Source organism: Populus euphratica, unplaced genomic scaffold (genome assembly GCF_000495115.2).
Source record: "Populus euphratica unplaced genomic scaffold, PopEup_1.0 scaffold2.1, whole genome shotgun sequence".
In the NCBI taxonomy this organism is placed as follows: domain Eukaryota; kingdom Viridiplantae; phylum Streptophyta; class Magnoliopsida; order Malpighiales; family Salicaceae; genus Populus; species Populus euphratica.
In genome coordinates this window covers 2488525-2511428 of record NW_011499846.1, presented here as the reverse complement: position 1 = coordinate 2511428, position 22904 = coordinate 2488525, and the positions used below count along the sequence as shown (strand labels likewise).

The 22904-nt window shown below is 29.7% G+C and overlaps 2 protein-coding genes and 1 long non-coding RNA gene across 4 annotated transcripts; 1 reads left to right on the top strand and 2 right to left on the bottom strand.

The window, feature by feature from the left end:
* The first annotated feature begins 3471 nt into the window (after positions 1-3471).
* LOC105131228 (nucleoside diphosphate kinase 1) lies at positions 3472-4714 on the top strand. Its single transcript, XM_011034103.1, has 4 exons — positions 3472-3610; positions 3864-3912; positions 4108-4339; positions 4529-4714. The coding sequence occupies exons 1-4, from the start codon at positions 3560-3562 to the stop codon at positions 4641-4643; spliced, it is 447 nt and encodes a 148-aa protein (XP_011032405.1). The 5' UTR covers positions 3472-3559; the 3' UTR covers positions 4644-4714.
* On the bottom strand, positions 4625-5198 carry LOC105131237 (uncharacterized). The gene is made up of 2 exons (XR_843397.1): positions 4894-5198; positions 4625-4758 (listed from the first exon to the last, which is right to left on the bottom strand). It is a non-coding gene; the product is annotated as an uncharacterized LOC105131237 (long non-coding RNA).
* Positions 5199-5960: 762 nt separating this feature from the next.
* On the bottom strand, positions 5961-11225 carry LOC105131244 (ELMO domain-containing protein C-like). 2 transcript variants are annotated; one of them, XM_011034120.1, is made up of 11 exons: positions 10782-11220; positions 10553-10693; positions 10370-10433; positions 9763-9872; positions 8676-8744; positions 8154-8269; positions 8000-8054; positions 7486-7606; positions 6884-6931; positions 6532-6626; positions 5961-6360 (listed from the first exon to the last, which is right to left on the bottom strand). In XM_011034120.1, exons 3-11 carry the CDS (start codon positions 10395-10397, stop codon positions 6259-6261), a joined length of 744 nt encoding a protein of 247 aa, XP_011032422.1. In that variant the 5' UTR covers positions 10398-10433; positions 10553-10693; positions 10782-11220; the 3' UTR covers positions 5961-6258. The 2 variants fall into 2 exon arrangements, with proteins under 2 accessions (XP_011032422.1, XP_011032431.1); XM_011034129.1 differs by lacking the exon at positions 8676-8744 and having other exon boundaries at positions 10782-11225.
* Positions 11226-22904: the final 11679 nt, after the last annotated feature.

Genomic DNA, 22904 nt, shown 5'->3' with positions numbered 1-22904 from the left:
CAAAATAACTCTTGGTTATATTTTCTTTTTCTTTTTCTTTTTCTTACAGAAATGAAAACCGTGTCTTGATTTCAAACATGGCTATTTTATTATTATTATTATTATTATTTGGAGTGCATGCATATATCCTCGACATGTCTTTGCTCAGAAGCCACTTATTGAATCAATGATACGGGTCGAACATACGTGAGGTCGGTGTGGCCTTTCTGCCGGTGATGATTATAAAACTAGGAGCGTGATCAATTGGCTATTTTTCATTTTTTAAAAAAAAAATTTAGAGAGATTTCAAGTATATGGTGTCATATGGTTGAACAGGAGGTGGTGTTGATGTATATTGGAAATTAATGATTACCGAGTGTTGGCTATTCTAATTTACCAAGAATGTACACCGCGCAATATAGCACTAGAGAGAATTTAGATGGATTGTATTAGTAAAATAATGTTTTTATTCTTTCTTAAATTAGGTTATTAGAAGGCTACGTTTTAAGGGTAAAATAGTCTTTTTATATAACTCAGCTGTCATTCTTATTTTTAGTGGGGGGTATAAACATATTTTCAATTTTTTTTTAAGAATGAAAAACATTCACTACTGTAAAAAGAAAACACCCAGAAATTTGATTACTATGGGTTTTTTTTTAGATTTGTGTTTTTATGGATAGCTTAATCTCTATCTTATCCTTAATGTTAGAATTAATTAAGGCTTGCATGGGGGCATTTGTGTATTTTTATTATTCTGAGCATAGTGAAATCATGAAATTAACCTTTATCTTGGAATTTATTTAGGCTTGGTTTGGGGGCAATTTCATGTTTTTACATGTACATATTTCCTCAAGAACACATCAGTCAGTTAACGCAAGTGAGGTTCTAGCCTAGCGGTGGGGGTTTTTTTTTAGATTTGTGTTTTTATGGATAGCTTAATCTCTATCTTATCCTTAATGTTAGAATTAATTAAGGCTTGCATGGGGGCATTTGTGTATTTTTATTATTCTGAGCATAGTGAAATCATGAAATTAACCTTTATCTTGGAATTTATTTAGGCTTGGTTTGGGGGCAATTTCATGTTTTTACATGTACATATTTCCTCAAGAACACATCAGTTAAAGGTTCAGTACTTCTCTTTTGAGATCTCGAATTCAGACGTGAAAACAGTGGGAGGGGATTTATATCAGGGAGCACCATAATTGTTAACTGATCGGTTGCCCCAGAGTATAACCTAGCTAGATTTTAAATTAAATTGAAAAATGATTTGACTTGATTGTATTGATCAAGTTTTTATTGATCAATCTGAATGTGTCAACTTTAATTAAAAAAATAAAAAGAAAATAACATTGCTTTAATAGGAATAATTGATTGGATAACCCATGAATTACTTGATAACCCAATTTTTTTCCTGAGTTGGTCTCCAAACCGGTCTCATAACATATATATATATTTATTAGGATTTTTTATACAATAAGCGAAGGATGATTTTCTAATTTTGATTGCATATCCAGAGGTGATCATTTTAGGTTTGATTAAGTTTTTATCAAAAAAATAACTAAATTAAAATTAAAAAATCAGTTTAAATTAACTGATTTCGGTTAGTTTCAGTTTGGTTTTTTAAGATAAAAACTAGTTCAAACCGGTTTGGCTCAGTTTTTCAGTTTAACTATATTTTTTTTGGTATTTTTTATTTTAAATTTATAAAACCAAACCAAACTGGTCAGTTTTTTTAAAATTTTAATTTTTTTAATCAGGTTTTTTTACTATTCAATTTATTTTATTTTATTTTCTATTTTTCTATATTTAATCAATTTTTTTAAAAAAAAATCTTACCCTAGCATATATCTAACAAAGCGCGGCCCCATGGACATGCGTAGGCTAAATTAATCCTTAGTGCTCTAAATAGTTGGGCTCGGATAATTATCTGAATTTTTTTACTAGATATCAGCCCAGACCATGAATAACAAAAAAAGGTAGCATGGTCCTTAAAGCTACTGGGCTGCTCCCTTGGGCTCGAATTTGCATCCCTCCTCGAGACGGGTTGCCCAGGCCCATCTTGCTTGCAATTTAGCTGACGATTTCAAATTCGATGTTAGTTTTATACATATATTAGTGTTCTTGACAAGTACATTACATAGCATGTGTATCAATAAAAAAAATTATAAAAATATAAAAAATAAAATCAATAAAATATTATTTAAGAATGACATTTGAATAAAACCATTTATATATATCAAGCAAACATAACTTATAAATGTGAATAGAAATTTTACTCGGGACTTCATTAAACTTTAAACATGATTATATTGTCACAGTATTTTTTATAAATATTTTTATTTTATATAATTTATTTCTAATGCATGTGAGGAGAGTATTAAAAATATAAACGTGGAAAAAAATTGTATTCTATCTTTTACTCAAGAGTCCCTTTTTTTTAGATTAATATAGTTTTTCAAAATGTATAAATCATTTCATCTAATAAGGTCAGAGATAGCATGAGAAAATAACTAACAAGTTCTATGAATTTCATCATCTAGAGGAGTAAAAAATAATATCAGAAAAACGATAAAGGACCTGATATCTATGTATAATAAGGGATCAAAATTAGTGTAATTATTTTGAAACATTTTTTTATGTATTTTTAAGAGTACTGGTAGTTATTTATTGAATATTTTAAAATTTCTCATGCCCTTATTGTTTCTTATATATATTTTAATCATTGGCTTTTATAAACCCATTTGTAAGTATTTTACGCGTTTTAATAGTCAAAATAAAATGTCGATAATCCCGTACAATGCATAAATAAGACTATATAAAGGAAATAGCCTATTTTTTAAAATATAATATAGTTGAGTATATTGACATATATTTTGCATCATGATATAAAAAATAAATACTTTTCTTTTATATGGAGTGGAATTCTTTTTAATTTTGATATATAATTAATGATTATTGAAATTTTAAATTGTGTTTATTGAATCAAATATTTGGATACAAAGTTCATGTTTATATATACACATATAACAAATTCAATGTTACTGTTCACTCATGCTATTATTTTTTTCTTCGTATTTTGTCTTTCGCCATTTTCTTAACCATGGGTTAAGTTATTATTTAAGAACAAAATGGCGAAGGTAAGAAATTTAAGAGAAAAGCATAAAAGCTAGGGTTATGAAATATCAGGAATTTAAAATTTAATCAGGACTATATATATATATATATATATATATATTTAATTTAACTGAATAGAATATTAATATGATAAGCTAAATTTCTAATAATTTAGTCTAAATCTTGCTGGGGGCATCCAATAACCCCAACCTATTTAGTCCAGGCTTTTTCTTCTTTTTTTTCCACATCATTCCTCGAGTAAGTCCAACAACTATAATAATTACCTCATTTCTAGAACAAAACAAAGAAAAAATCTAATTTTGGATCGAATATTCCATCCCAACTAGGGTTTGCTTCTCTTTTGTTACGTATAAAAAACGGCGTCTCACTTTCTTGGACGGTCGTTGTTTTTGGCACTTTGCTCCTTCACTGCAGCGGAAGAGAAAAAAATCTCAAGCGCGAGAAAATGGAGCAAACCTTCATCATGATCAAGCCCGATGGTGTCCAGAGAGGACTAGTAAGTTCCTTTTCCTTCTTTTCTTGAATTGGGGTTCTAGTGTTATCGATTTCTTGAAACAATTATTGATAAAAGTAACAGTTTTAGTGCTTGTCTGTGGAGAAAGAATACAGAGATTAGATCTATCGTGGGTTTGAATTATTTTTCTGGAAAGCGAAAGCTTTTAAGCCCAAAAGGGCTTTTTAGTGTTTGATAGCTGGTTGGAATTTTTTAGAAAAATCAATATTCTGAAAAGATTCTTAAAACTTTTCAGGTTGGTGAGATTATTTCAAGATTTGAGAAGAAGGGCTTCACTCTCAAAGGTTATTAATTTGCTCTTGATTTCTTCAAATGTTGTAAATTGTTGTGCATGTGTTGTTAACTAAGATTTTTGGGGGAATTCAATGGCTTAAACAATACATCATTACTGTTGTGTTACATGTGGGTATTAATTAAAAGTAAAACAAAACAGAAGTATCATGCTGGTTGCTGATTTAGTATGAATTGTTTGGGTTTAGGTTTGAAACTATTGACCGTTGAGCAGTCTTTTGCTGAGAAGCACTATGAGGACCTGGCCACAAAGCCATTCTTTTCTGGTCTTGTCGAGTATATTATTTCTGGCCCTGTTGTTGCTATGATCTGGGAGGGCAAAAGTGTTGTTGCCACTGGCCGGAAGATAATTGGAGCCACAAATCCTGCAGCTTCTGAACCTGGAACTATCCGTGGTGATTTTGCTATTCATGTTGGAAGGTCAGTTGTTTTTTCTAATTTCCCTTGGATGATAATCTAAATGTTGTGTTATTATTTATCTCTTTTTTTGGGGATGTGGCCTTTAATCAGTCTTATTAGAATCGAGTCTGTAACAAAATATTTGAAATGCATTCTTCAAATCAGTGGTATAAATATATCTGACGCTGAAGAATTACCGCTGCATTGCAGGAATGTTATTCATGGAAGCGACTCAGTTGAGAGTGCAACTAAGGAAATTGGACTGTGGTTCCCAGAAGGCCCAACTAACTGGCAGAGCAGTCTTCACCAATGGATCTATGAGTAAACTTTTGTCAGTCTAGAAGTTGTTTGCCACCAGCCATTCTAATTATCTTGCTTCTCATGTTTGCTCCTGAAGGTTGTGTTTCCTTTGCTTTGTTTACCTGCTTAAGTTGTTGTGCCTATCAGCATTTAAACTTTTGTCAGTCTAGAAGTTGTTTGCCACCAGCCATTCTAATTATCTTGCTTCTCATGTTTGCTCCTGAAGGTTGTGTTTCCCTTTCCCTTGCTTTGTTTACTTGCTTAAGTTGTTGTGCCTATCAGCATTTTTGTCAAGCTATGCTGCTACTTGAGGTATCTTCATCGGTAACAGTTGAATTGAGTTTGTGTTGAGTTATATTTATATTAAGTGAATTTTGAAAGAACAGAACAAATGCTAGGCGTGCATGTTTATTTTATCCACGTTTTATTCGTTTGTTCATGTCTTGCTGCCTCTGATCACCATTACCCGTACTCGGAAAGCCTTGTTTGCCATTTATGTACAAGTATGACTTGATTTTAAAGACTGAAACAAACGGATTTTATCCAATGACCAATTGTTCTATGCCATCCTTTAAACAAACGAAGCATTGGTTCTAATTTATTTTTCCGGGGTTTTTTTCGAGGTAAGAAATCTTTGCCCATGTCTAGAATGAAAAGCAAGGGTTCCAGGTAAATCTTTCAGAAAATACGTTCAGTTCCACCTGGTACTCATTCCCAAGACAAAAACAAAATAGAAGAGGAGAGATAATTAGAATGCCGTTGCCAATATTCTGTCTTGGGGTTGTTCGAAAATATCTTAGAATTTACCAGTAACACAAATATTTTGTCCTGAGGTGTTTGAAAATATAATAAAAAAAAATTTAAGTGTTTTTTATTTAAAATATATTAAAATAGTAAATTTTTATTTTAAAAAAATTATTTTTGATATGAATATATAAAATACAAAAACAATTAATTAAAATAAAAAAATAATTTTTTTAACACACTTTAAAATGTAAAATATATCTTTAAAATAAGTCAACTTAAATGCAGCCCAACCCTGTATTTTACTGGTGTTTTTCAAATACTTTTTTAAAAAATTAATTATTTTTATAAATAAATATTATTTTAATATATTTAAACAACAACTAACACCATATCAAACACTATACTAGAATTTATACCCTCAAATTTGTTTGTTTAGGAAGGAAGGTGTAAATCATGATAGTTTTTGCAAAGAAAGTTTGGAACAAAATTGTGTTGTGATGGTAGTAGGCAATTCATAACACCACCAACAATTGCTTCAAAGAAGTTCCCTAATAACAAAACTCAAGGGAATTAACCTAAACAATTCAAACCTGCATTTGGAACCTAAACGCAACCACACTTGTATCCATCCTTATATAAAACTCAAGAAGTTTCTTCTTCCCCTTTTCCGCTACAAGATACTTGACAAACTCAACAAACCCTTTTTATGGAGATTAAATGGGGGAATTCACTAACATAGCTTCGACTAAAGTTTTAATTAGAAGCAACATATCATGTACAAAACACCATTCAACTAAAAGGAACAAGGAGAAGAAAGTGGCAGGAACCCAAACGTGCCAAATGCTGGCAGAGGTTTTTCTGTTACATGAAAGCTTAACTCTCCAACTGCTATACTATCGTGTAAGAAGGGCGTAAGAGGGCAATTCTTCTAGCCGTGTTATGTCTTCAGACAGGAGCTCTCTCTCTAGTTGGCGGCGTGTGGATTTCATTACCGCCTGGTGAAAAAAACATATCAAATTATGGTTTCGTGAGTGTCAAGATCTATGCAAATATTCGAGTGCATTTAATAAATGTTAGTGCTTCTCAGAACGATAATTCATGCAACATGAAAGTGTTAAAAGTCTTTCCCGTCTCTAAAAGGAATTATATGATGGAAGAAAACATACATTGAAGTCCATATATGAAGCGTGCATGTCAAGCCATTCATGATCCATTAGCTTGAATGTTATGCAATAGAGACGGTCAAATGCTGAGTCATCCTCTGCCAAGGCAAAAGCCATAAGTCAAGCCAAAAAGGTAACCAGGATAGATACTTTTGATGTTAAGCTTAGTTGAATCAGATAGTGAAGAGTACATTTTCTACACTAAAATACAAAATTTTCCACAACAATGTATTGGGAAATAAAGAAAGATGAGCATGCAGAACAAGCAATGCCTCCATGAATGCAATTTCTACAAATTTTCCATCAAAAGCATTTCTAAGCCAAAATAAAGTTCTAGAAACTTGGAAGCTATTACCTGCTAGAAACTTCAAGAAAGTTGCCCCCACCAGCGTGCGTGGTTTGACTGTAGAATAGAAGCACACAGTTTACATTTCCAGAAAATCAAGCTCCAATTCTGAAAATCTAGTTCCAAGGCTACACTTTGGGTGTCCCATGGATATCAAATAATTATATTGAGCTTTAAACAGTTAATCCAGAAATGAATTCCAATTCAAAATTTCAAATATACATTGCATGCAGCTTGGATATGAAAGAATTCTATTATGCTTTGCATGGCTAAAACGAAAGTACAAACATGATTGCCTGGAAAAAGCAAAACACCATTCAAGAAAACCTACAAGAAGCTGGTAAAAACAAGTTTGAAGAAAATCATGAGCCTCATTTAAAGATCTCAAAAGCAAAATAAACTACTTCAGAATGACATGTAAACCAAATCCATGGGCAACAAACTTCAAGATATCCTTAATATCCAACAGAAACCAAAGACCAATAGATATTATCTCAGAGCAAACCATTAAATACTAATAACCATTGAAAGGAAACTTTGGAAATCCGTAACCTCCTCCAATTTATAGTGCTATGGGTTACCAAACAAAAAGAACTTTTCCCCAAGAATCCCTGCTTCAAGATCAAGCATCTGAATGAGCATAAAAGTGATGTTCACACCAGCTACAGCAAATGGGTATTCCCATACTGATCGATCACCTTCTCGCTTTTGAAGAAGATCCTGGAAGGACGTCTGCATGGACAGGATGGTTACTTTCATTTAAAAAAAAAAAAAACCAAAGATGATAAAGATAACAAAATTTAAACGGTCCTAATTTAAAATCATCACTTTCAAAAAAAAGTACCACGCTAGCTTTTGCATAGGGTTGCTAATGTTAAAACTTATCAACCATCTGGTAAATAATAAAACTGCAACAACTATTGTCAGTGGAACACATATGAGTGTGCCAATGCCATGAGGTAGAACAATCTCAATAAAGCCCAAGCATAAATATTGTTGAGTCCATTAAAAAATGTAATATAATAATAGTTCATGCTTCCACGATTACAGCTGAAAACAATTCTAAAAAGACTTAGGGAGCAACAGAGCAGATTAAGTTGACTAAGGTTGCAAAACTAGACATACCGGAAAATTCCTAGCAAAGAACAACAAATTCTCCAATGATATAAAACCACCACCCCTGAAAAAATAAATACAGGTATCATAAGCATAAAAAGGCAATGAAGGTGGAAATAATGAAAGCAACAACATGGAATTAATAAAGGAACCAATGGTCTACCTAAAGTCTGTTGAAGGATCCTTTCCTTGCCAACCCATTTCCTTCCACTGCTCAGATATCAAGCCATGAAGTTCTTCTTCAGGAAAGGCAGCATTCCATAAGGCTTTCAAAGCTTCCTAGAGGAAAACAGCAATAGTAAAAAATAATGCAATCAGGGAGCCTTTACGTTTCAAAAATTAATGACCTAATTCTATGCATGAAATAAGTTGAATTGAAAAGTTAAGGACTCGTGAGAATGACAAATCTAGCAAACACGCAATTCATCTGTATACTTTAAATTGGTTGTACTGATTCTATTTCTGTCACATCCAAATCATCAATGGACCTTCGGAAGAAGGGGTACCTGTGCCCAGGAACTAAACTATCATCGGCAACATGAGATATATTGAATTGAAAAGTTAAGGACTCATGAGAATGAAAAACCTAGCAAACGAGCAATTCATCTGTATACTTTAAATTGGATGTACTGATTCTATTTCTGTCACATCCAAATCCTCAATGAACCTTCAGAAGATGGGGTACCTGGTGCTCAGGAACTGAACTATCATAGGCGACATCTATACGACTTTGCAACCTCTGCAAGCATTCCTCCTGAATGCATCAAAGAGATAACAAAAATATACTATTTTAATCGGAAAGCATGGTAAGTCACTAAATTGAAAGCAAGGGCAACAAATAGTTTTAAATTGGAAGATCAGTAGCTTTGATAATTCTCATTTGGCATTACTTCTGTAGCTGTTTTAACATTAATGAAAACACAAGACTAATATTAACAGGGTACATGAACTTTGATAGTTGAGTTGGTAACACTATAAAGAATATTGGAATATGAAAAAATAGTTAAAAAGTTAATGATTTTCATTTTACTTTTCCCAAGAAGTATGACATCCATGATGTTCACAAAATGAACGACCACTACTGCCCAGCATAGTTGTGATAAATAACATGGATTAATGGGCACAGAATGAGTAGGAATTATGTGACAATATCACATGATGAGAAGTGGAGAGACAGGGTCTCAAGGAAATCAAGCTCAAGAGAGTCATATATATTAAAAGATGGTAGCATGAAACAGTTGCCCTTTTAGAAATTTGCTAGCAAGAATTGCAGGATTTGACCCATAATTTAAAACATCAACTGCTTTCTTCTTGACCGTATATGAATCCTCTTCTCACCCAAACTAAACCAAAGGATTTGACCTTGGGAAATTAGTAGGTTTACAGGGCAACAGGGAACAGATGGGAAACCATATACAGATAAATATCCAGACTTTTGAGGAATGAACCACAAATGATTAAAGAAAGCAACAGGAGTACACAAACAACTAAAAAGGAGAAAAACCCATTCAGTGTTTTTGTTATAATCCATCGCAAAGAGAACAAGTGTTGAATTTACATTACAAACTCAATACACATGGAAAAAAAAAGGCACAATGACAGAACAAGTGTTGGATTTACATTACAAACTCGATACACATGGAAAAAAAAAGGCACAATGAAATGCAGAAAACATTGATCATGAAAGTGAATCCCTGTAAGCTTGTTTTCCCTATGAAATAGAGACATGAGGAAATAAAATTAGATTTAAATTGATCTAGTATGAATAATACCTGTGGAGGGGTTAAATCAAATGATGGACGAGCATCACTCTCTCTTCTCTGTGCACAAACACAGGAAAGACCACGGCCAAGCCAGGCTGCTGATCCTGCCACAACCTCAGCTGTGACAAAATAAAAACTTACGGTTGAAAGATGAAATTTCTACAACTTCAACAGTGAAGCTTCACAGTCCACTAAGCAACCATATTCCAAGTTTAACAAGCAGAAAACGATCCACATGCTTCATTACTAATCCTCCATACAAGAAAGAACATCAAACTTCTTAATGAGCATGCTTCAAGCTCATTATCCTACAATCTTTCTTCTAAACCACAGAAACATAAATATGCTTCATTAAAGTAATAGATCCAAATTATTGACAAGTAAATGAAAGCAAAATGTGATTGTAGCATGAAATTAACATCTAAACAAAAAAATTGATGCATCGACTTCAGATTGAAGTGTTTTAAAAGGAAAAAAAGAAACGATTTCTATCATGATGAGTAACCATTAATCACCTATAGCTTTAACCATAAACTAAAACAAAAAAGCAACTAAGGCAAATCAAAGTAGTAATAGGCATAAAATTACAGTATTAGAAACAAAGTAAGTAACCTACCACAACAAATTTGAATATCAGGAAACATGAAGGTAGCGTGAAGAATTTTGTTGTTACTCAAAACCTAATTAATAGTAAATAATTAATTCAATTCAAGCCACAGATCCAGTAATCAAAAAAATACACGGAAGAATAATAAGAATAGCACGTTAACAGAGAGAGAAAAGGTTAAAACAAGATTACCAGAACTTGAATGGCAAGTATTATTTCCTCGCTCGAAACCTTAAAAAATCCTCCCCCCAGCCACAAATGATCCTCCTCTATCGTCCATTCTCTCTCTTCTCTCTCTCTCTCTATGTATATATTCACTTCAGCATTTCACTACTGAAAAAACCAAACAGAAACCTAAAAATCACACCAAAAAATACCAAAAAAATCGTCAGCGTATTGAAATAAGAGCTAAAAGAAGTACCAAAACCACCGCGAAATCGGAAATGCCGGCCGAATCAGTTCTCAACCGGGTCTGAATCACCAAGTAACAATTAAGAATTACAGAAAATGAAGAACGGATAAGGAGCGATTCTATTTCTTCGTGGAATTAGCAAAAGAGGAACGAAGCGTTGGAGAAATTGTTGAGACAACAAAGAAGAGAATCTATATGAATGAGAGGGAAAAATAAGAAGGAAAGCTAGGGGTTTTTTTGGGAGATCTAAGAGGAAGAGAGTAGTGTGGTTGTGTGAGAGTTTTTCATTGTTTTCTCTTCTGTTTCAGTTTCTCTGGATTTTTGGAGGCATCTTGTTTGTTTGGTGAGGGGAAGAAAGAAGGAAGAAGGAAGGGCTATATTTTAGAGAGAGAGGATTGTGAATAACGAATTTAATGGGATTTAATTAATGTTCTTGCCAATTCGGTAACGCCGTTTACTAATAATCTTGGATTTTTTTCACCCTTCGAAGCTTAAATTTTGTGATGAGCTGGTTTGTTGTTAACCACCTTACTATTTCGGATTCGAATCCAACAGTAGCTAGGTTGCGAGTAAAAAAAAATATAAATATATTATATATCAAGAATTTCATGAATAAACAATTTAATCTTATCATGTTAAAGTTAATGTGAGAATATTTTTGTCATTAAAAAAAACTTATTATTAATTCATGATTAATGTGTAGTTTTAGGGATTGTAAGAAACATGTAATATTTTAATTTTAAAAAATAAAATAAAATTATAAAATGAAAAACTAGGATTTTTTTTATTGAAATTAATGTTTTTATTTTAAAAATTATATTGAATTTGAAAAAAAAAATATTATTTACGGGTTTTTTTATAAGTATTTTAATATTTTTTAAATAAAAATAAAACATGATCAATATATAAGAACTTTTGACAGTATAAAAGATTATAATTATTATAGTATTGTGAATTGAATTTTATTATAAATCCAATATAAATATTTTTTTAAGCTGACAATATAATTTTTATGATAATATTTAATTAAAATAAAATAAAATTAATACTTTAAAATTATTTTATCATGAATATAAGATATTAAGATAACCATTGTAAATTATTTTTATTTTTTATAAAAAAAATAGTTGTAATTTTGATGTATTCTTATTTTTAAATAAAAACATTTTCATTCTCAGAAAATTTTAAAAAAAATTATTTAAAAGGTAAAAAACTAAAAGTATAAAATAAAAAATATTTTTTTATTAATAAACAGATATTTAATGTTTGATTTTGTATTTTGTGTTTTGTTTTTTTTTTTTTTTTCCTAGTTGATTGTGGAGGAGTTGTTTAACTTCCGCGGTTCTTGTGGGAAACGGCACGGGGAAGTTGATACCTCGATGGTGATGGCGTGGGCTTTAAAAGGGAAAAGGTGCAAGGCGAAAGGGCAAAAAAAAGGTCGGGTGTGGAGGGGGCATAGGAAGGTTGACTGATTGGTTTAGGATAATTTGGTAATTTAATTTTATGGAAAAAAATTAAAATATTTCTTCATTCCCAGGGGCACGAATTAAATGTTTTTGTTGAGCTTATTTCTCGAAATTGAAGAGATTAAAAAAAAAACTTGGGGGAATGGCTAGTTATTTAATAAGCTTCCAAGGAAATCTAAGCTAGTTATTAACAACCAGTAAATGTTCTCCAACGAGGCTGTGTTGCGTTGGAATATTTCGAAGAAAATTGCGAAAATTTTGATTGGTTTGATTTTATTCGAGCCTGGTGCGTGAAAGTTGAATTTCATGTGAATCTTCTATAAAAAATTAATTTATGAACATTTTAGATTGTGGTATTAAATTTTTTTATTTTTTTAAAAGAATTTTTCATTGTAAAAAATATTAAATTGATTTTTTTATATAAAATTTGTTTAATAGTTTTTAAAATGTTGGTGTAAATTTTTTATAAAAAATATATATTATTTTAATATATTTTAAATTGAAAAATATTTTAAAAAAAAACAAGTATTATCAAACATAAAATTAATGGCTATTCATAACTTCTACATACAATTTAAAAAAGAGAGGCTAAAATTGAAAAAAAAATTATATAAGCTATAAGGATCAAATTATACTATATCTCCACGTACGTATTTGCATATGTATACAGACTTGTCCTAGTGTTCGTGTGTGCATCATGGTATTCATAATTTCAGTTATAATGTAAGATAAAGTCGATCTCTTATTGTATAGTTTAAAATAATATATATTCGTGCACCTACCAGTCATGCATAACAATTTATACATGTTTTGTTTTTTTAAAAAAATATTAAACAAGTTATTTTAAAATTATAGTATAAATTTCTTTAACTTTTTAACTTCTAACTTGTCAATTTTAATTCACACTACTCCTCGAAGAAATCTTTTGGAGCCGTCAAACACATATCTTTAAGTGACTTTTATTAAAAATTATTCATAAAAAAGAATTAAAATTGATTTACGGTGGAAATAGTCGAACACGGTCTATCACCCATCTCTTCTCTGGGCGAGGATGGTAAGGAACACGGGCAAGAAAAATGTTTGGCGACTATTTTATTTTATTTTTATTTTTAATTTAGTTGGATAATTATTTTTTTTAGATTAATGTAGGTGTTTGGACTAGTTTGGCATCGACTAATCCTATGAATGCTAAAATTAACGATAATTTAAGTCTTAATGGTCATCGTATAAGAGTTGGGTGACTATTTTCCTGTACGGGTGAGAGAGAGAATAATCAACGAACGAAAATGTCCTTTAGAAAAGTGAAAAGGGGTCACATGGGATGTTGCCGAACGTGGACCAAGGGCATGATGGATGGAGTTCATTTAAGAGGAGGCCCTACGCCGAAAACATCATTTGTACTTGCTCACACACCATGATGTATACCTCCCTCCAAATTAGAGTCATGGTCCACACGCATGGTCTCTCCACCAACTACTTCTCTACTTTGCGTAGGCGGTGAATCTCTTATCTAATTTTTTCTATTTTTTTAAAAAAAAACTTAAAAGTTAAGCACCAGGAAACTCTGACTATATCTAATTGAGAGATTGTATGTTTTTTTATTACAGTTTGTGATATTCTTTAATTAAAAATATATTAAATTATTTTTTTTAATTTTAATATTGAAATTATAAAAAATACTTATAAAAGAACTAATTTTATTTTCTTTTAAATGATAAACGATTTGAAAAATATTTATATAAAAAAAAAAACATAAGGAAACGGAGTGATAAACGGGCTTGTAACTTTAAGACCATTCAAATAGAATATTAAGTTGATGAAATGTATTATTTATCATTGAATTAAAATAAGAGTATTTTAAATTAGATTCTAGACATTAAAATAAAATTATTTTCAAACATGTTTTTAGTAAATCGTCTTTGTCTAGGATGGTGTATTTATAATGATTTTTTTATGATTTATTTTTTATCCGAGCATAAAATGATTTTAAGATTAAATTTGCTTTTATTTTTTTAAAATTTTATTTAAAAAGTAATTTTATTTTTTAAACTGGATTGATTAGAAGTAAATTGTTTACGTCGCTACAGCAAGATTTGTAAGAATTTTAATCCGTCATCGCCTCATGGCCCCCGGAGACTGGGGCCGAAGCGGCCAGGTATGCGTAACTTTTTTGTGTTTCATAAGGTCTGCCTGCTCTTTCTCTCTCTGTTTTTTTAATATTGTTATTATTATTGTTCCGTTACTTTACTAAGAGTTATTCCCCTGCTTTATTACACGTGGTTTGGCATAAGCAATAATCCCAATTCATCGACTTTAATCAGGTTTCTATTTTATATAAAAGGCGCTTTAATACAATACTGTATGCTTATGCAATTAAATTGACATGCATGGCCTCGGAAGACGAAAAGGAGAAGAAAAAGGAGATTTCATTGTCTTAAAATTTTTAAAAAATATTTTTTGTTTATAAATACAATCAAAAAAATATTTTAAAAGTTAATTCTAACATCACACATAAATATTATCTTAAAAAATAAAAAATTAAAATCAAATCAAATGCAAACTCATGTAATATACAAGACTCGTACACAGTAAATATTGTAAGAAAAGTCCCAAACTAACTCTCAAGAAAGAGAACTAAAATCTGAAGGCCGCAGAGTATGAATTGCATGCAGTTTCCAAAATTTAATAGGATGTGGATTAAAGCAAGTTTGTAGAATCTCTTTGCAATTTAACAAAAGGAGCATGCCTTCTCACTTAAACATGAGGGGAAAAAAACCATTAAACGGGTGTTTTAAAAGGTCGATGCTTTTATGTAAAACACTATTTGTTTTCATGTTTTAAATTGGTTTAAATAATAACATGTTTGATTTAAAAAGATATTAAATTAATTTTGTTGATGTTTTTTAATGATTTTAATATATATATATATATATATAATTTGATAATTTTTTAAATAAAAAAATCTTTTATTCCCCTACTTTATTACACGTGGTTTGGCATAAGCAATAATCCCAATTCATCGACTTTAATCAGGTTTCTATTTTATATAAAAGGAGCTTTAATACAATACTGTATGCTTATGCAATTAAATTGACATGCATGGCCTCGGAAGACGAAAAGGAGAAGAAAAAGGTGATTTCATTATCTTAAAATTTTTAAAAAATATTTTTTGTTTATAAATACAATCAAAAAAATATTTTAAAAGTTAATTCTAACATCACACATAAATATTATCTTAAAAAATAAAAAATTAAAATCAAATCAAATGCAAACTCATGTAATATACAAGACTCGTACACAGTAAATATTGTAAGAAAAGTCCCAAACTAACTCTCAAGAAAGAGAACTAAAATCTGAAGGCCGCAGAGTATGAATTGCATGCAGTTTCCAAAATTTAATAGGATGTGGATTAAAGCAAGTTTGTAGAATCTCTTTGCAATTTAACAAAAGGAGCATGCCTTCTCACTTAAACATGAGGGGAAAAAAACCATTAAACGGGTGTTTTAAAAGGTCGATGCTTTTATGTAAAACACTATTTGTTTTCATGTTTTAAATTGGTTTAAATAATAACATGTTTGATTTAAAAAGATATTAAATTAATTTTGTTGATGTTTTTTCATGATTTTATAATTTGATAAATTTTTAAATAAAAAAATCTTTAAAAGATATATATATATATATATATAATTTGATAATTTTTTAAATAAAAAAATCTTTAAAAACATTTTGCACTACAACAATAAATATTTACACTAAATACATGTTTGATATTATGATACATAAGGCTTTTCAAATATGTTTTTTCATCTAAAAATATATTAAAATATTTTTAAAATTTTTTAATATTGATATATTAAAATCATAAAGAAATACTAAAATAATAATTAATTTAATTTTTATAAGATAAACACACTTTAAAGGAATAAAAATAAAAAATTGAAAGTTGCCGCCCTCCCTAGCAGGATTAAGAGTTAAATACTCCAAATTAATCAACCATTTAACAAGTGATATAGCACTAATCGAGAGAGAATCACACAAATTGGCTTATAATCCGACGTGGATATTTCTTTTGAGCGAATACATTCTCTTAAGATTATATACTTGTGTGTGGTTTGGAGGATAACTTTGGACCTTTTCGGTTGGCTCAGCTGCTGCTTCTTTTTTTAAGTCAACATGGAAAGGACAGCAAGCACCTCTTATCTTGACTTCTTTTACTGGCTTCCGAATTTCTTCTCGATGATATTAGCTATGTATTATCTATCACATTCAATTTTTACTCAGCATTGTTAAATCAATGTCATGTCCTCACTTGCATACACTCTTGCAAGCCCTATCCTCGAAAATATCTAATAGCCTGTTTTGAAGTGACTGATGTTGTTTTTTACAGTTTTTTTATTTGTAAATAAAATATAATATTATTTTTATAAAAAATAATTATTTTTAATTAATATATCAAAACAATTTAAAAATATATAAAATAATAATTTAAAAATAAAATAAAAATATTATTTTAGAAATCAGACCGGACCCGCAATGCTAAACTCTGAATACAAAATGAGTGAAAGATGTGAAAGTATTTTTTATTTAAAAATATATTAAAATAATAATAAAGTATTAATTTAAAATTTTAAAAAAATTACAATTCAATTGCATTCCGAGGCTGGATACCACTAGCAAATCGAGTCTTTCACAAAGTAATAAGCCATTAATCTAAAAGTCCATTGATCGTTGCCCTTCCACAGTAGCACATAATTCTCTGCCAGTTCATTGGTCTAGAAGTCCAAGATTAATTATCAATAGAGAACTATTTTCATTGCGTTATCTTTTAGATAGTGAATTAAATATATATATATATATATATATAAAACCTACATATAATACCATCTTCAAGGGAGAAGCTAAATGAGTAATTAAAAATAAAAAACTATTTTTTCTTCAGAGCAACTTTAATGGAAAATACTATTTTTAAAAGATAAATTGATAAAATAGTATTTTGAATAATATAAATATAGTTTTTTTACTATGTATATTCCAATAAAAAAAAGTTATTTGAAAAGTCAATTCTATTAGAGTGAAATAAATAAATGTTTTATTTTTTTAATAATTTTAATGTTATTTTTTTTACATGGCTAAATTTAATAGGCTTTATTTTAGTTTTAACTCTTTTAAGATATATATATATAGAAATAACATTTATAAAAAAAAAAACAAATTTAATATTTTATTTAACTATTTCTTTAAAGTACGAGAGCATCTCTAATAGAAAAGCTAAATGAGCAGTCAAAGATAAAAAAAAACTAATATATTGGCTTTTCTTTATTTATTTTTCATACTTTAAAAGAAAAATCAAACAAAATACTAAAATATCTTTTTTTTTATGTGTGCTATTCCTACACATCCTTTAAAAGAATCAAAACTAATAATATGGGGCTAACAAAAAAAATAAATCAATTAATTTTAGTAATGTGAAAAAAAATAACATCAAAGTCATAAAAAAATAAAACATTTATTTATCCTATTTTAATAAAATTGGCTTTTTAAATAGTTTTTTTTCTTGAAATATATATAATAAAAAAACTATATTTATATTATTTAAAATATTATTTTATTATTTTATTTTTTAAAAATAGTATTTTCTATCGGAGATGATCCAAGGAGAAGAAATATTAGTTAATGTAAATAATTTGATCCGGCTTATCCAAAACCTAGCAATCCAACACTGGAAGAGATTATAAATCTCATCAAAGAGAAGAAACATGAGATGACACGTGGTGGACACAAGAGGTCTACAGTGATGGATGAGATTTGACAGGACACAGGTCTAGCGGTCTCCAGAATTTGCACCTTGCGATGTCTAGTCCCTCTTGGACGGGAATGCAAGAGTCCACGTTGACAGGTATGGAAAATGTCGGGATTCAAGGTATCCAATATGAGCCAACATAGAATTAGGAATATATTTGAATATTTTTTAAAAAATATTATTTTTTTATAAAAAAATTATTCGAGGTGACATTATTTTTTAAAAAAAACTAAAATTATATGTGAATTTTTTTAACATTGTATGTAGCATAATTTTTTTTTTACGCGTGTGATGATAACCCTCTCGTAAACATGACTCAAGTTGCAAATAGATTTATTCATGGATAATTATCTCAAATTTAAATATCAAGAATGATAATAGAAACGAATTTTCCACGAGTGCATTGACTTTGATACAAATAACTTGTAAAAAACCCCAATTAAAAACAAACTTAATCTTGGTGCATAGAAAAAAAATTTCCCGTTCCCTTAATCAATGAAAAGTCCAATGCACCTTAATCTAAAAAAAATAGGATAGCCGTCTCCTAATCCCAAATCTACCTCCCAACCACTCATAAAAAATTAGGATAGCCGTTATTTTATAGTCCCAGGACTGTGTTACTTATATTCGGCGTGGCTCTCTGCGTTAGCCTTGCATATGGGCATGTGGAGCGATGGTTCTAATCCAATTAGATCAAGGTTATATCTGTTTTTTTTTCAAATTATTTTTTCAAGTATTTTTAAATTGAAATTCTAGTATAAAAATGAATTTTTGTAAAATAAAAAAAATATTATCTTAATATATTAAAAAAACATTTTAAATAGGAATCTTTACCTCTATCCCTAACACCCCAGAACAAAATATTAAGCGGCTAAACTTGATCAACAAGAATACCCTCAAATCTAGTTTTAAATTAATCCCAGGTGAATCTTTATCCTGCATAATGATGCTAACGAACTTCTGTATATAAAATCTCCTGTTTTCAGTCCAACCGATTTAACTACCAAGTATAATAAATGACCAGAAAAGGACCAGGCAAACCCTATATTTCATAACTCGAATGCATATTTGATGGTCTAGATCAGTTCAAAAGTGATTGATCTTGAAGCTAACTAGTTAACTACACGATTCATCTAATCGCTTTCCTTGACCGTTTTTATAGCGTCATTGTCAAGAATTTATATTATCTCTCAAAAAACAAATATGAAAACAATTTTTTATTTTTTTTTTGAGAAAAGAAAGGGATTCTAGCAACATATATAGCCGGTGGCGAGAAAAATTCATCCTGGTTTCAGGCGTGTTCATATCCCGAGAAAAAATAATGGAAATTATAGCAGGAAAAATAAATATATAGCCTGCAAATCTCGAAAAACAACTCACAAATTCAATGGCAAGCACAACATCAGGATCATGGCAACCACACAGGGCTTCAAACCTTGATTCACATTTATAATCCATAGAGAGTGCTGGGATACAAATAAGGGATAAATGGGCTGTTTTGGTGTCATTATTTCGATTATTTTTCTTCTAGATATAGTAATCTAAGAGTGGAAAAATCATCTAAATTCCAAGCAGTGAGAGATTTAATTTTAGCATGCAAATGCTGGTCCTGGAATACCGTGAGCGTCGAGCGAAAATACTATAATCATGACGGTATTAATTAAATTATTTCTTGTATGAAGTATCTCCGGTACTCTTCGACGAGATGGCCTGAAAATCGGATAATTTATCGGTACTTGTATATTTCCGTCACAGCTGTCTGCTAAGTTGGTGGATTAAATTAAGCTCGTGATTTAGCATAGACTTAGTCAAAAAACTCAGATGTGCCAGTCACGTTGTCTTGCATGCAACAAAATACTGAGTCTATTCCTGGCGGGCTAAAGCTTTGAATGGAATTTCTACTCCATCAAGACCTCTGTCGGGTCAAATTTCTTGAATGTGATGCTCCTCATTGTTTTTATTTGACCGATCAGAGCCTAGATCAGCATCCAGCCCCCGTGAACTGATTATCACCATTGCTAACACCCTAAAGAAAACTAATTAATGATTATATTAAACGAAGTGCGCGATCCAAATATCCGGGGTGGTTCAACGATTATTAAAAATTTATCTGGCTTTATGTGTTGATTACTTGAGTTTGTAACTTGGAATCTGATCTAGATTATTATTTTTTATATTGGTTTGGTTATATATTATGATCTAAGTTGATTAAATTAAAATAAAAAAATTAAAGTAATATTATTTTTGTTAGGTAGTAATATAAATTATATCTTAAAACTAAATTATTAAATTAAAATAAATTTTTGATATAATATTAAAATTTTGGTGATTAAATAGTTATAAATTTGAATTTTATTATTTGTATTTATTTGATAAAAAATAAGTATAAAATAATATAGATTTGTATTAAAAAAAATTTATTTTAGAACATGTATTAAAAAATAATAGATATTTTAATACATCAACTAAAAATTTAAGTTATTAAATTAAAATAATTTTAAATAATTTTAAATAATAATAATAAAATTAAGCTAATTAAAAAACCAGTGTATTTCTTTTCAAATAACAATGCTAAAACATGAAGAAGTGAGATTACTTCATCCCGCGCAACAAATTTTTAGTTTGAATTCGAAACAAGTTTTATTTCTAATATTTATCTTATTCAATGGACATAAATCAAAAACTTAATCAGAAACTTTGAAATTGGGCTTCCATATATATATATATATATATGAATGTATATTATATTGGTTTGGTTATATATTATGATCTAAGTTGATTAAATTAATATAAAAAAATTAAAGTAATATTATTTTTGTTAGATAATAATATAAATTATATTTTAAAACTAAATTATTAAATTAAAATAAATTTTTGATATAATATTAAATTTTTGATGATTAAACAGTTATAAATTTGAATTTTATTATTTGTATTTATTTGATAAAAATAAAGTATAAAATAATATAGATTTATGCAAGTTTTAAATTTAATTTTTTTTTATTTTAGAAGATATATTAAAAAATAATAGATATTTTAATACATCAACTAAAAATTTAAGTTATTAAATTAAAATAATTTTTTATAATTTTAAATAATAATAATAAAATTAAGCTAATTAAAAAACCAGTGTATTTCTTTTCAAATAACAATGCTAAAACATGACGAAGTGAGATTACTTCATCCCACGCAACAAATTTTTAGTTTGAATTCGAAACAAGTTTTATTTCTAATATTTATCGTATTCAATGGACATAAATCAAAAACTTAATCAGAAACTTTGAAATTGGGCTTCCATATATATATATATATATATGTATATATGTATATTAAATCGTCGAGTCAAAAACCGGTGCTTTAAGATATATAAACAATTAAACTGCCAAATGGAACTCTAGGTCAAACTAGCCCTCAACAGCATAAATTTCTTGGTGTTCGGACTGTTAAAACTAATTTATTGGTGATTTGACCGCGAGCTTACCAGCAAACCAGGAACCGCCACGCCCTCTGTGGAATTGTTTCTTGAGATGCTAGAAGGAAATTTGAAAAGGTAGAGGGGCCAAATTAACGCTTCCCACCGAGCAAAAGAAAAGGGGGTTTCCCTTTGCAGGTAAAGGGTATGGGAGGAGGAATCCATACCAAAAGCTTCTTTTAGGTTTTGTTCCACAAAGTGGATTACTTTTGGTTGACGGACAAACATCTTTTTGCAGCACAGTGAGATCAAGGTCACCCCACTTTATATCCATGGCAGATGGCAATGCGAGAGTGTAGATGCTTCTAGACTCGCATGGAGGATGATGGCTTCGCAGCATACTCTAGTCCACTGCTATTTGGGCCCATGACAATGGGTGGAGCTAAGCCCGTCTGCTTACATTCCAACCACGTAAAAACGACACGCGCACGCTAGCATATTCTCATGTTGGTCTTCGTGCATCAAGATTGATCATTTTTATTCGGGGATTAAGTGGATAATCATGAATGAAATTGTACATTTATTAGATTTTTATTTTTTTATTAGAGATTTTAACTGTATTTTACTCTTCGAGTTTTTATATATAATGCTGCTTTGAGTTTTTCGTATTTTATCTGAATTAAGTTAAATATACATAAGATCAGAATCAAGGGTGATGCTCAATCAACCATGTGTTTTTATTATTTTTTCTAATATTTTTTTTGTCAGTGCAGCACTTTTTTTTTGGATTAGATTTGGATTTTAGACTTTTATTTTATTTATTCATGAATTCCATCCCATGACATAGTGATTTATAGATGGATATTTAATAATTTTTATATTTTAATTTTTTAGGATTTTATTTAATTATTTTTCAATAATAATTATTTTTAAGATAGAAGATCAGGTACCTAGTAGGTGGACAGCCTCCATCGAAATGACAAGTGATGATTGTGATTATTTCTGAGTTTTCAACATGATTCATTGCCGTCCTTATTTCAACTTTTTTTTTTAATATATGAATAATAACACGAATAAAAAAGTCACTTAATATTCTCAAATGTAAGAATATTTCACCATGCATTTTATTTTGTTTTCACCTGTGGGCTGCCTCCCACCCCACGTTTTTTGTACCGTAGACAACTGCATGTGAGAAGGCATGATCTAACATCGGAGGCCCTGCGTTTGGAAACCATGCAAACATAGCATGTCAGTGAAGGTCGGATTCCTTCGTGACATCAGAAAGGATGGAGTACACAGATTAAGGGCCCCAGCCTTTACATTGAATAAAGGAAGCTTAAAGCTTTGGAGGGCTTAAAAACAAACCCAAAGCCTCTTCGGATATACTTTTACAACTTAATTTTATTTTATTTTTTAAATAGTTTTTATGAAAAGTAAATTTTTTAAAAATAAAT

Coding starts and splice junctions, on each gene's coding strand:
- LOC105131244 (XM_011034120.1), bottom strand. CDS start 10,397: ATGTTTCCTGATATTCAAATTTGTTGTG. Junction 9,873..10,369: donor TGATATTCAAATTTGTTGTG/GTAGGTTACTTA, acceptor ATTTTGTCACAG/CTGAGGTTGTGGCAGGATCA. Junction 6,361..6,531: donor CTTCATATATGGACTTCAAT/GTATGTTTTCTT, acceptor TTTTTTCACCAG/GCGGTAATGAAATCCACACG.
- LOC105131228 (XM_011034103.1), top strand. CDS start 3,560: ATGGAGCAAACCTTCATCATGATCAAGCCCGATGGTGTCCAGAGAGGA. Junction 3,611..3,863: donor ATGGTGTCCAGAGAGGACTA/GTAAGTTCCTTT, acceptor AAAACTTTTCAG/GTTGGTGAGATTATTTCAAG. Junction 3,913..4,107: donor GAAGGGCTTCACTCTCAAAG/GTTATTAATTTG, acceptor GTTTGGGTTTAG/GTTTGAAACTATTGACCGTT.